Genomic DNA, 13,645 nt, shown 5'->3' with positions numbered 1-13,645 from the left:
ATTCATTTTAGAGTAATTGAGAAGGAGATGGAGCGACTCAAGCAGCGAGCAACTGGTGTAGTGAGCAGCAAACAGTGACTTATATCATAAAAATAACTTTTATTGAATTTTAATTTTTTAGTTTTAATAATTTAGATTTTATATGTTTTAATTTTTATTATATTTATTGAGTTTGAATCTTAAATTTATTAAAATTTTTATTTGTTTATGAAGATAAAATTTAAAATTTTCTTTTTTAAATTTTGATGAATTAAACTCAATAAAATAAAGTATTATATTTCATAAAAATAAATACGTTAATTATGTTATATTTTAAGAAGAAAAAAATATATTTTTTTGATTTTTATTATATTTATTGATTTTAAATTTTAATTTATTATAATTTTTTTTATGGTTAAAATTAAGTTTGAAATTTTTACTTTGTTATTTTGATTTGTAAAATAAAATTTTGTTGATTTAATTTTTTTAGAGAAAAATCTATAAATTTATTAAAATTAAATTTTAAGAATTAAAATATTGATTTTAAAAAGATTAACTTACAGAAATCAAACTATTCAAATGTTAAACTTTAAAAATTAATAACAAATCTGTCAAATATGTTACGCTTACCATCCATTCACCGGTGTTAACTTCAATCCGTACTGAAGAATGAATAAAGAACTCTTCTTACTATCTATGCATGAAATTTCCAAAAATGCTTTTAGAGAAAAAAAAGCCTGGAAAGCTGAATTGCCTCTCAAACACCATTGTCTTGCCTAATTTTCTAGTTCCATTCACACAATCCAAACCATCTTTCACTGCATTCCCTTCAACTTTACCAGTTTCACCCCAACTTTCTCAACCATGTCTCCGAATTTTCTCTTTGGACTCAGTAGCCTATACAAAACTGATTCAATTTTCTGCAAAATCTGAGTCTTTGATCCAGGGCAAGCTAGCTCATGCCCACATGATAAAAACTGCTTTCAAGCCTTGCCTCTTCTTGTTCAACAATATGCTTAACATGTATGGTAAATGTGGCGAGATGCGTACTGCTCAAAAGCTGTTTGATAGAATGCCTAAGAGTAGTGTGATTTCTTATAATATTTTGATCTCTGGGTATGCCGAGATGGGTTCTTATGATAAGGCTATTGGTATGTTCAGTGAAGCTAGAATGGCTTGTTTAAAGTTGGATAAGTTTAGTTATGCTGGAGTGCTAAGCGCTTGTGGTCAAACCGGGGATCTTGAAGTGGGTAAAGTGATTCATGGAATGGCTGTTGTTTGCGGGTTGGTCAGACAAGTGTTTCTGACCAATTTGTTTATTGATATGTATTGCAAGTGTGGGAAGGTTGATCAGGCAAGGCTTTTGTTTGAGTCTTCTGATGGGTTGGATATTGTTTCTTGGAATTCTTTGATTGCTGGATATGTCAGAGTTGGTGCATATGAGGAAACATTGGAACTGTTAATCAAAATGCATCAAACTGGATTAAGCTTGAATTCTTTTACTCTTGGAAGTGCCTTTAAAGCTTGTTCTTCGAATCTCGTTAACATGATAGACTATGGTAAAACACTTCATGGATACACTGTCAAACTTGGATTGAATTCGAATGTAGTCATTGGGACTGCTTTGGTTGATATGTATGTGAAAACTGGGTTTTCAGATTATGCAATCCAAATTTTCAGAACGATTCCTGACCAAAATGTTGTGGCATTTAATGCCATGATTGCTGGATTCATCCAAATTGAAGCTATCAGTAAAGAATGTGCAAGTGAAGCATTTAATCTTTTCTCTCAGATGCAAAGGAGGGGAATAAATCCATCAAATTTTACATTCTCAAGCATGATCAAACTATGTAACCAAATTAAAGCATTTGAGTATGGAAAGCAAATTCATGCCCAAATCTGCAAGAACAACATTCAATCTGATGAATTCATTGGCAGCACACTTATTGAATTGTACTCCTTGTTGGGTTCAAGTGAGGATCAATTTAAATGTTTTAATTCAACTCCTAAGTTAGATATTGTCTCATGGACTTCCATGATTGCTGGTCATGTTCACAATGGGAATTTTGAAAGTGCATTAGCTCTGTTTTACGAACTACTGGCATCTGGAAAGAAACCAGATGAGTTCATAATGTCAACTATGTTGGGTGCTTGTGCAGATTTGGCAGCAGAAAGATCTGGGGAGCAGGTCCAGGGATTTGCATTAAAGACTGGCCTTGGGGTCTTCTCTATTGTTCAAAACTCACAGATTTCCATGTATGCAAAGTCTGGCAACATAACTTCTGCTAGGTTAACATTTGACGAGATAAAGAATCCTGATGTGGTGTCCTGGTCAGTGATGATTTGTAGCAATGCACAACATGGACATGCGGCAGATGCCTTGAACCTCTTTGAGTTGATGAAGAGTTATGGAATTTTTCCAAACCACATTACATTCCTTGGAGTTTTAACTGCTTGTAGCCATGGTGGACTTGTTGAAGAAGGACTAAGGTATAAAAACAGTGTCTTTTTTCATTCATCTTATCTATTTTATTTTTCAAAATTTTTCCTTTTCTTATGTTTGGTTTGGATAACAACCGAAACCTACTTAACTTTTCAAGGAGATAGCTGAGCTTTTTCTTTTTTTCTTGTCTTTTCTTTTCTTTATTTTTTTATTAATTTTAAAACAATGATAACGTTTATCCTTACAGTTATGGAAGTGAAACTGCTGCTGAGGAGTAATTTCAGTTTCTTATTGCTGGATTCTTCCTCAGAATCACCAGCAGAAATTAAAATAGATCCACATGTACATTTGCAAAGATATGTTCTATTAAAGGTTATTGGATTGAAGGAAAGTTTGAGAGGAATTAAACTTAAAATAGCAGATGAATGCTACTTTCCCTCTTTGGAATTCGGATATGAGAATAGTAGAAAGAGGAAAGAAAATATAAGTTATAGTCTCCCATGTTCATCCTCTCCAAATTGGTGATAAAATGAGCAAAGTTCAAAAGAAAGTGAAACTATACTATTAAACCTATTGTCTTTCTTGAAATTTGTAATTTTGTGCTTTTTTTTCTTCCGCTTCCAATCTTGCACAGATACAAGGATGATTCAAAAGCTCAAATTTTATTCTTACTAATCAATAACTGAAAATTTTTAAATGGCCTTTCCCAGTTCACATGATTACTGCATTATTTTCCCTCTTCTTTTATTCTTAAAATCATAGTTTAAATGAGAACATATTAGTTATTACAATTTTTTAATTCATTGTTATAAGAAATATAATAAATATTTGTATCACAATTATTAAAAAAGATATAGATGGTAAAATTGTAAATATTTTCTTTCTTTCTTCATTTCCTCTCTTTACAAGCAAGAAAATTGTTTTTTTTTTCCTTTCCACCAACTTTTGTTTTCCTCAATCCAAACAATGATAGGAAAAACAACATATAGGATAACCAACAAGAGAGATTGTTTCCTTATTTTCCCTCCATTTTCTTTCCTTTTTGTTGGAACTTACTTCCAACAAATTGATTTGGTCTTTAGTTTTTTTTTTCTTTCAAACAGTGGTATTAGAGTTTTAATGATTTTATGAGGCTTGTGAAGGAAAAAAAAGTGTATTTTCAGGGAAACACTAATAGATATGTTTATACCCGTTTAAAAGTTTCTATTAGAAAGAGAAAAAAAAACAGTTCTATGGTGAGAATTGCGCTAAAATTTTTATGGGTCATTGGAGAGAAGTGCTCCAAATGGTTGTCATTGGAGAGAAGTGCTCCAAAGAAATGTTTGATGAGAAGTACATTAACAAGAAGGGTTGTTTGGAAAGAAATGCTCCAACAGAAAAAAAAAATCAACAATTAAAGATTGATAATTTGAAGAGAAGTGGTCCAATATAATTAACAATGCAAGGTTAATGAGAAGGACATCAAAATTGTTAGCTAGAGAGAATTGCTCTAACACTTGTTAGTTGGAGAAAAATACTCCAACACATAAAATTGATAGCCGGAGAGATGTGCTCCAATCCATCAAATTGTGATATGAAATAATAAAACTGTGTTTGAATTAAAGGAAGGAAATTGGAACTTAATTCAAACAGGTTGATTTGGTCTTCACAATATCTTCCAGATTTTAGATTATATTTTTTCAAGATTCTTGTATTTTAGCTTTTTAAAATCATATCATTATCTTATCTAGTTGTTAAGATTTTATTTAAAATAATATCATTATTTTATCTAGCTGTTAAGATTTTATTTCGTTTTTAGTGCTATAAATGGCATAATTAACTCATTGAGTTGTATAGCAAATTACTGCATTCAATGAAAGTTTTTTCCTATATTTTTCAGCATGTTTTTTTCCCAAGACTCCCTCGTGTAATTTCCCTAACAAAGTGTTTATGGCTAGTGAACGTAAACAAAGTTGAGGCTTGGAAACTTCTAACTTTTGGGCTCTTATGTAATGGAGCACTTCCCAAGAATGACTGCTTAAGAGCATGAGCTTAAGAGATGTAGATGAGATTTCTTAACTGAAATATGAGTAAACTGCATTACATGCAAAACAATTGTGCTAACCAACTATATAATTCAAACAACAGCCGTAAGGCCGACTCTGGAAAGACAGAACCATCTAGAACTTTTCCAATTTCGCATATCAAATCATTGAGGATTCTATAAATTTATATTGGTTTAAAAATGGAAGTCAGTCTTCCTGCCTGCTGAAATTGCTTGAATGTTTGTGGTTTAATTCCTTCTCAGTCATATTACATATGTTGCTGAAACTATCCATGTAGTCATGCTTCTTATATTTTATAAGTGTGTGAGCTTTTTTCAGTTGACTCATTATATAAATGGTTTCTTTTTCTCTTGTTACTTCAGATACTATGAAAGCATGAAGAATGATTATGGCATGAAAACTAATGTACAGCATTGCGCCTGTGTTGCTGACCTCCTTAGCCGTTCTGGAAGTCTGGTAGATGCTGAAAATTTCATTTTGAACTCAGGTTTTAAAGATAACCCAGTGATGTGGCGAGCCCTTTTGAGCAGTTGCAGAGTTTATAAGGACACTGTTATAGGGAAACATGTTGCGGAGAAAGTAATTGAACTTGACCCTCAGGAATCTTCATCTTATGTTCTTCTTTACAACATTTATGCAGATGCTGGAATGGAATCACCCGCTAGGAAAATTAGAGAACTAATGGAACATCGAGGGATTAAGAAGGAACCTGGTCAGAGTTGGATTGAGTTAGGAAACAAGGTTCATTCTTTTGTGGTGGGTGATGTTTCTCACCCAATGAGCCACTTAATTTATAAAAAATTGGAAGAAATGTTAGAGAAGATAAGGAAAATTGGTTATGCTGATCAGAACCTTGTTTCTAGTCACTCTAGAGCTGAAGTCAAGGGCATCTCAATGGTCAATCACCACAGTGAAAAACTAGCAGCGACTCTTGGAATTATCAGTTTGCCACAATCAGCTTCTGTGAAGGTGATGAAAAATTTGAGAGTCTGCCATGATTGTCATACAGCAATGAAGCTCTTCTCAAAAGTGGAAAAGAGAGAAATAATTCTTAGAGATCCACTTCGTTTCCATCATTTCAGAGGAGGCTCTTGTTCATGTAATGATTACTGGTAATTTCGGTAATGATTCCAAACAATTTTGTTTGCTCTAAAATGATTAGAAGGTGGAGAAATCTTTAAGTTGGAAGAATCAATGTCTTACCATTGGCTTGGGAAGTGGCCAAGTTGAAAGGAATCTGGAAGCGAGCAAAGTGATGAGAAATTAAGTACCTAATGTGAAAACCATGTCGGAACTCCAAATGGATAGATAGAGGCCCAGAGTGGCTGTGGCTTCCCTACCATGTTACCTTTCAATTGTATGATTTGCAGAAAGCCTGTTGTATTTTGAACCCCTTCATCACTACCAGAAAGAAGCCTGATCGACCATCCCATTTAACAATTTCAGACCCCTGCTTGAACACATTGCTGGTGTAGGTATGTGTTGTTACATCAGTAATTTAGTTCGTTGCCATGAAAAACTCATTCTAGGTTGATCTACTTATTTTCCAACTCATGAAAGTGACTAGTTGCAATTTCTTTGTCAATGCAGATGCTTCATAAGCATATGAAGTTGGAAAGGTCAGAGCTGAAACCAATTTTAAGCACTTTTCCCACATCATTTCGTCTAGGGCTGTGCTGAAGGCTAGTTGATTTGAGGATGGCCAGTAATTTGGTGAGGCTTTTTGGGTGCTAGCAGGTATGATAGTCATATTGTCTCTAGGAAGCTTGTTGTAGAGGGGGTCATTAAGCTCTAGTTTATGATAGCTTCATCTTATCTGCATCTTTTCATTCCTAACAGATCCAGTGTCTTGCAGTATCTAAGCTGGTGATGGAATATAAAACCCTGCTTGGAAAATTAGATAACAAAGTGGGAAATCTGACTTAAAATGGAGTAGATAGGATTCATTATTTTTGAGGAAGAAGTTGAACAGTTAAACAAGATTGAAAAAGTAGTTACAGAATATTTTAAAAGCTAAATTTTCTAAGGTTTCCAGTACATCTGAAGCAGATTCAAGTGATGCTCAATGTTGAGCAACCTCTTGGAATTTTATAGTTGATCAACATCAGCTTCTGGAGACTGATGAGGAAGTTATGTTTTGGTGCTAAAGCAATGAATCTCCTCTTCAAAGTCAAAAAGAAGCGGTTAGTTCATATAGATCTGTCATTTCTCTATTATTACAAAAGGTTCTTCTTGTGGTTAACATCTATAGCTATACTAATTTGTTTCCTAGGATTGTGATTGTTTATATCTACCTTGGAGAAACTTGTTTCCAACAATTTAAGAATTAGTAGAAGACTTATGCCATTAAAATAATAGGATTCAGTGATTTTGATTCATAGTCCCAATAACCAGCAGAAATCCTCATGCCATTCTAGCAATCTAGCCTGGGTTAATTTTACAATTAAAAGATAAAAGTCATAATTACTTCAGAAGAAAAGAAACAGAATTACAGGCAATGAGATTGCATTTTATTTTATCTTTTTAGTAATAAATCATTGTTCTATTCAATTCACACCATGACAATTAATTTTTCCATGCTGTTTGGCATCTGAATTCTGAAATAGTGCTATTTCAATGTTTTTTAATAAATTACATGGAGTATGAAGGTACATCTCCTGTCTTCATTCAAAGTGTTCTTTTTATTCCTTGGATTTTTCTGTTGTGGAATAGGTGCATCATTGTTATTATTCCAATAAGAAAAGCTTGGCTTCATGCTACTGCTTACTGGTGTTACTCTTCAGAACTTCCCAACTTTGCTTCCTCTGCCTTTATAGTTACCAGGCCCTATTCTCCTCCTAGTCCACCAAGGAAAACAAGTTATTCATAATTTTTTTATTTAAATGGAGAATGTAATTCTCTTCTATAGTTTCTGTTGATCTTTTTTTATTAGCGTTTGTTATTAGTTTGAATTCCTTAAATGTCTATCTTCTGGAATTGTTCACTTCTTGCTTGTTTAATGTACCTTGTGGAAGGTGCGTTAAGGATTGAGCATTTCAAGCTTTCTTTTAATTTATCATTTCCATGTTTACTGGCAATTGATAAATCAGTGTTGAGGAGAATATTTTGGCCTACGCTGTATGCCTTCATAATTGAAATTGTTATTTATATTTAGTTGTATTGATGTTTTAGCACTTTTAGTGCTAGAAGACCTTGGTGTTTCTGAAAAGTTGCAGAAGTGCTTGGGTTAATTTTGCTGTCTTTCAATATGATGTCTCCTTTGCTTTGTCTTTTTTTGTGTCATTTGGAGATTTAAAGTAATATTTTCTTTGGCATTTCAATTTAACTTGAAATTTTTTACAAGTTTGTTTGAACTTTTCAAACGGGAAGTCTTGCACATTATAAGGTCCGTCATGTTCTGTCTGCAGCAAAGACTATGCTTATTGAGAAATAATTGTTTACAAGGGAACCGGACTTCTTCAAAATGGCTTTCTCTTTAGCAAAGATCCACTGTATCAATATTTATTTGTCTGAATAGCTGGTTTTGATCTGAAAAGCACAAAAATTATATATTATTTCTCTTTGCAAAAAGATTATAGGGTAGAAGTAGTTTAGGAAGAAAATTAGGGATTTTAGAAGACATTTAAGTGACAATGTGTTCTGAATCTTTAAAGTGTTCAGACCTTATGCAGCAATTCTGCCTAAGTTGGTGGACATAAATCCATATTGAAGAATTATGAGAGAAAATAGAATATATATATATATATAACCTAACCCAAAATTGGGTTTAATTATTTTGGACCTAGTGAAAAATATATTTAAAAGTTATATATACTAGTTGGAGCTAGACTATTATAATTAATATCAGAGTCAATTTGAATCAGAAAGAATTGTGCATAACTAGTAGGCTTGTGAAGAAAGAGCTACTCGTGAAATAAGGTGGAGTCGTCTGAAACATTAGTGAACTACAATGTCTAAGGTTTGACTCTTGGCTTGGCAATTACATCTGATATAGCATTAGGGTTGTAACAAGTATCGGTGGGTGAAAATGTAGTGATCTAACCTAAGGTGATGGATATAAATCCCATATCGAGGGAGTATGAGATGAAAATAGAATATATATTATCTAACTCAAAATTACTAAAATAATTTAGATTAACTATTTTGGATCTAATGGAAAAAGAGGTCTAACATCCGCAAAGAGCTAAATATCTGGCGAGGCATAACTCACTTCAAAATATAGTTTAAGGGGGGAGAAGTGCCTAAGATCTTTATAAAGAAGTAAGGAACATGTTACCCGTATCCAAACCAATGTGGGATTCAACACATCCCATCACGCTCAGGACTAAATTGGAGCGTGAAATACTTATAGGAGGCCCAACAATGAATGCAGAGGCTCTGATGCCATTTTAAATTTGGGTCAGACTTAACTTACTCCAAAACTAGCTCAAGGAGAGGAGTGCCCGAAACCCTTACAAGGGGCACATTACCCTGTGAGATTCAACAATAGATATAGCGATAACTCATATCAGAAAGCAAATAACAAACTTCTTGAAATCCGGGAGACATGCTAAACCAGCTGCTTTGCTCCTAATGAATGATCTGCATCGTTTAATTGAATTCCAAACACATTGTTTCTATTTGGCGATCCTCACTGTTTCATTAAATCCATTTCGCCTTTTATTCTTTAATAAAACGACATCATATCAACTCTACCCCCTAAAAAATCTCCTTGTCCTCAAGGATAGAGTACAGGTAATTTAACTTGAATGTCATTTGCGAATTCTCACGTTGCATTAGTTGGAGAGGAACCTGCCCAGTGGATTAACCATTTCGTGGTTGCTTGATTCCCTCTCTTAACCATCTGCCTATCCAATATAGCTTGAGAGTAAGGAAGTGGCCGTGTAGAATGTAAGGGCAACTCTTGGGAGGCTATAACAGTAGCATATGCAGATTTCAATAGGGAAACATGGATCACATTATGAATATTTGCCTAAGTTGGCAATTCCATCTTATAAGCAACAAGTCCCACTTTATCAATAATCTTTGAAGGTCCATAATACTTCTTACTCAACTCATGCATGTGGAAGTGACTATTGGACAAATGTTTCCGACTTAAGATACACCATCTTCCCAATTTGAAAACTTCTCTCAGAATGTTTTCTATCTGCCATTTACTTCATCCTAGTTGTAACCTTCTTTAGCTGTTGTTTCAGAATATCGATAGCTTCCTCCCTATTTCTCTTGTATATGTCAACTGCTTCAACATTGGAATCTCTGGGAAAATTGGGAATGTGTATTGGAGGTACTACACAATATAAGGCCTTAAAGGGAGTAGTATATGTAGAAGATTGATGAGATACCAAAACTCTGCCATAGGTAGCCACTGGACCTAAGACTGAGGCATGTTACCATACATGCATCTGAAATAGGCTTCTAAGCACCTATTAACAACCTCAATTTGCCCATATGTTTGGGGATAATAGTCAGTGGACATGTAAACTCAATGCAACTTAAATAATTCCTGCAAAAAATTACTGGTAAACACATCTCTATTAGTGATAATTGTCTTAAGCAATCCATGTAACTTGTTCCTGGCAGACAACGCCTTGCTTATGTAAGCAATTAGATGTCCTTCTTGTATAAGCTTGTTGCTGTGGCTTCTATCCACTTGGACACATAGTCCACGGCTAGCAATATGTAAGTGTTGCCAAAGGAAGGAGAGAATGGTCCCATAAAGTCTATGCCCCATATGTCAAAGATTTCGCAAACCATGATAGGTGACTATGGTATTTTACTTCGGTTACTAAGGTTACCTGTTTGTTGGCACCTTGCACATGACCTGCAAAATAAATAAGTGTCTCGAAATATGTTAGGCCAATATAACCCACATTCAAGGATCTTTAGGGCTGTCTTGCGTGGATCGAAGTGTCCACCAATGAGTGACAGAAGGCCAAATTGAAGAAATTTCTTGATCCGTGATGCATCTTCGTATGACTTGATCTGAATAATGCTTCCATAGGTAAGGTTCGTCCCACATATAATACCTTGCATCCTTTTTAATCTTGTCCTTCATGTGTTTGGGCAAATTAGAGGGTAAATCACCCGTAGCGAGGTAATTCACTATGTCAGCATACCATGGTTCATCTTCTTGAATAGCAAACAGGTATTCAAGAACTAATTCCAGAAATTTTGGTGGAGCTTCCTTCGTGGCTCATCACCTCTACCTCCTCCTTTTGTACTATTTGCTCCACAGTTCTACTACCCTCCCCTTGACCTCTAGATTTACCAATTCCAGAAATCAATACCTTCAGCTCATTGACCATATCTTGTAATCTACTCTCCAATCTGGCCTCTTCGCTTCTTCTCATATTCAAGAACTAAGTTGGCCAGTTCCTTTCTCCACCCCCATCATCTTGTTCCTATAGCCATGTCTGAGGATCAACTGCTCCGATACCAATTGAGAAGGCATGGAATAGTAAAAGGAACCCACACTCACTAACACACTCAAAAAATTATAAACGTGGTGATACCTAAAAAAATTTACTGTCCCATACATATAGAACAACACATAATAGAAAGCAAATAACAAATTTACTAAAATCTGAGAGACATACTAAACCAATTGCCTACTCACAACTGATGATCGATATTGTTTAATTGAATTCCAATTTCCAAACGCACCGTTTCTATTCGGCAATACTCACTGTTTTATTAAATCCATTTTCCCTTTTATTTTTTAATAAAACTGCATCGTATAAGTAAATCTCTCATTTAAATAATATTTCAAATTGCTTAAATAAAGAATACTTCATTTGATTTGGCAGACTAAATGCCAAAAGAAAAATATTTTCTTAATTGTTAAGGTGTTATCACTTATCATTACACTTACCAAAAACTAGCAAATTATAAGTTTCTACTTACCATGTTTCTAAGTCTATATTTAGAAATTTGTTTGTGAATTAATGTTTGAGTTGTTCACCAAATTCATTCCTTTGTTGCCCCATCTTACCATGTATGTCCTACCCTTCCCGCTTATAAATCCCCTTCACTTGTAAATCTCTGTCATCACAAGTCTTATCCAATTTTTCTGTGCATAGTCATGGACGGAAAAGAGGTGAAGCATGGATTGATTTCTGATGAATCAGCTAGGAAAGCGACCTTCGAGGAAAAAAAGGCTGATTTGTTGAGGGAGCTGGAGGAACTGACTACTCTTTATGGAGTTACTGGGTGTGCAATCATTTTCAATGCTGATGGTTCCTCTCCAGATGTTTGGCCATCTCATTCAGAAGCTCTTTCTGTGCTTGAACAATTCAGGAACTTGCCTCCAGAGGAACAATGTGAGTACATGTTGGACCAAGAATCTTTTCTTGTCAGAGATATATCATGGTTGAGTGACAAATTAGAGAAAGAAAAGAAGAAAAACAAAATGATCGAACAACAACTTTTTCTTGCTAAGTGCATCACTGCTAAGAATATGCACTTCCCGAATTCTTTGAAGAATATGAATGACATGAGTGATTTGTTGAAGGAAAATCCAGGTTCGATCACCGACAAGATCGACCAAGCAAAGGATGAGAATGAAGAGGAGTAGTTCTTGTTATACAGAGAAAGGGAGATGTTTAAAGAATAAGAATAATAATTAGCAATGCTTCTGATATGAATCTTTTGGTTACTAAGAACATATATAAGTTCATGGTAGAAAGATTCAGATTTTATGTTATCCAATAATTTTGTGTCATAAATATCATTTCCCTTTTCTCTTAATATCTTAGCAAAGTTATGGAGCTTTTCCCAAAATTACTGCTTGCATTTCACATCTTCAAGCAAAATTTTCTTTGGTGTATCTGTTTTCTTTTAGAGTAAACTAATGGAAAAATTTATAAGCCAATATATACGATTTTTTTAATTAAATAATAATAATAATAATAACCCTCCATTCGACTAAAATAAACTTATTATTTTCATAATTAAAAGAATAAAATTAATATAATTAAAATGATAAAAAAATTTTTTTTTTCACACCATTCACTTATAATAATTTAGTAAGAACATAATAGTTGTCACTTTTAATGCATAGTAAATAATATAATATAATATATTAAAATTAATATATAAATTACTATTTTAAAAAGAAAAGTGGCCCACAAATTATAAATATTAATTGTTATTAATGATTTAAATATGTAATAGAGATGAATAATGGAGAAAGTTAAAAGAACCAACGGGTTTAGATGCCACTTGGCAAAATAATAGATAAACACTTGTTATTATTGTATTAATTTATCTTTTAAGTTTAGCTATGTAATTTTATTAATTTTTTATTTTAAATTTTATGGTTAGTCAAAGTGATATTTTATGATATTTTCATTTAAAATTTTGACACGCAGATATTAATAATTATTTTTATTATTTTTAATTAAATTTATAGATTAAAAAAAAATTTTAATTAATTTTTTCAGTTAAAAAAACCATTTTACAAAAAGTAAAATACTTGCCGGAACTAAATCATAATTTGGATAAGAAACATTGTTTTCTTTCTTGAAAAGAGCCATAGCTATCGCCTACTGTCCAACAGCTCACCTAATGACTAGCTAGTCGCCCATTCCGCCAAAGCGAAACGTTGGAGACTGTGCAACTCTTGCGCTCCCTGGCCCTTTTTGTTTTGACGCTGATAGTCCTTCGTCAACAAAATCACGGAGACAATCCTCACATTTCCGTCGACTTGCAGCCTGCGTCTTGTCGATAGCGTCCACCTAGCTTCACCGGATTCACAACGATGGCAATGCGACAGTGGTGGTAAGCATCGCATCCCATGCCGTTGATCATGGCCGATTGGGGACATCGTGCCATGCGACATGGCTGATATTGATAAGGATTGAAAGGCGAACAGGGCATTAGTAGACCAAGGGTCACGGCATTACTAAAATTTATAATGACCGACATGTGTTCTAAAAGCAGTCTTAATTATATCCTCAATTTTCATTCTTACTTGATAATATCCTGATCTCAAGTTTATTTCTATGAGCACAACTGCACCCCTACTCTTCTAATTGCTCCTCAATCAAGGGTATAGGAAACTTAGTCTTTTATGGAGAAATTAATCTCTTAGTCAATATGGAGAAACTCAATTAATTTTTATGTAATTAATTCAAGTATCAACATAATTAATCTATTAGTCAATACGGAGAAAATTAAA

The 13,645-nt window shown here is 33.8% G+C and overlaps 2 protein-coding genes across 6 annotated transcripts; both read left to right on the top strand.

Annotated features, from left to right (window-relative positions):
• The first annotated feature begins 604 nt into the window (after positions 1–604).
• LOC110604762 (pentatricopeptide repeat-containing protein At3g13880) lies at positions 605–12,213 on the top strand. 5 transcript variants are annotated; one of them, XM_021743083.2, is made up of 4 exons: positions 605–1,952; positions 2,139–2,469; positions 4,830–5,942; positions 6,058–12,213. In XM_021743083.2, exons 1-3 carry the CDS (start codon positions 680–682, stop codon positions 5,581–5,583), a joined length of 2,358 nt encoding a protein of 785 aa, XP_021598775.1. In that variant the 5' UTR covers positions 605–679; the 3' UTR covers positions 5,584–5,942; positions 6,058–12,213. The 5 variants fall into 5 exon arrangements, with proteins under 5 accessions (XP_021598775.1, XP_043810282.1, XP_021598759.1 ...); XM_043954347.1 differs by having other exon boundaries at positions 605–2,469; positions 6,058–6,204; positions 11,547–12,213; XM_021743067.2 differs by having other exon boundaries at positions 605–2,469; positions 6,058–6,204; positions 6,517–12,213.
• On the top strand, positions 11,549–12,040 carry LOC110604786 (agamous-like MADS-box protein AGL80). The gene has a single exon (XM_021743095.2). It carries the CDS (start codon positions 11,549–11,551, stop codon positions 12,038–12,040), a length of 492 nt encoding a protein of 163 aa, XP_021598787.1.
• Positions 12,214–13,645: the final 1,432 nt, after the last annotated feature.

The sequence above is a fragment of the Manihot esculenta genome, chromosome 2, assembly GCF_001659605.2.
Source record: "Manihot esculenta cultivar AM560-2 chromosome 2, M.esculenta_v8, whole genome shotgun sequence".
NCBI lineage: Eukaryota > Viridiplantae > Streptophyta > Magnoliopsida > Malpighiales > Euphorbiaceae > Manihot > Manihot esculenta.
This window is presented reverse-complemented; position numbering and strand designations above follow the sequence as displayed.

Bases quoted from the DNA above. Each gene is read 5' to 3' on its own strand.
- LOC110604762 (XM_043954347.1), top strand. From the start codon at position 680: ATGAAATTTCCAAAAATGCTTTTAGAGAAAAAAAAGCCTGGAAAGCTG. The intron at 2,470-4,829 runs GTATAAAAACAG...TTGTTACTTCAG, and splicing joins CTTGTTGAAGAAGGACTAAG to ATACTATGAAAGCATGAAGA.
- LOC110604786 (XM_021743095.2), top strand. From the start codon at position 11,549: ATGGACGGAAAAGAGGTGAAGCATGGATTGATTTCTGATGAATCAGCT.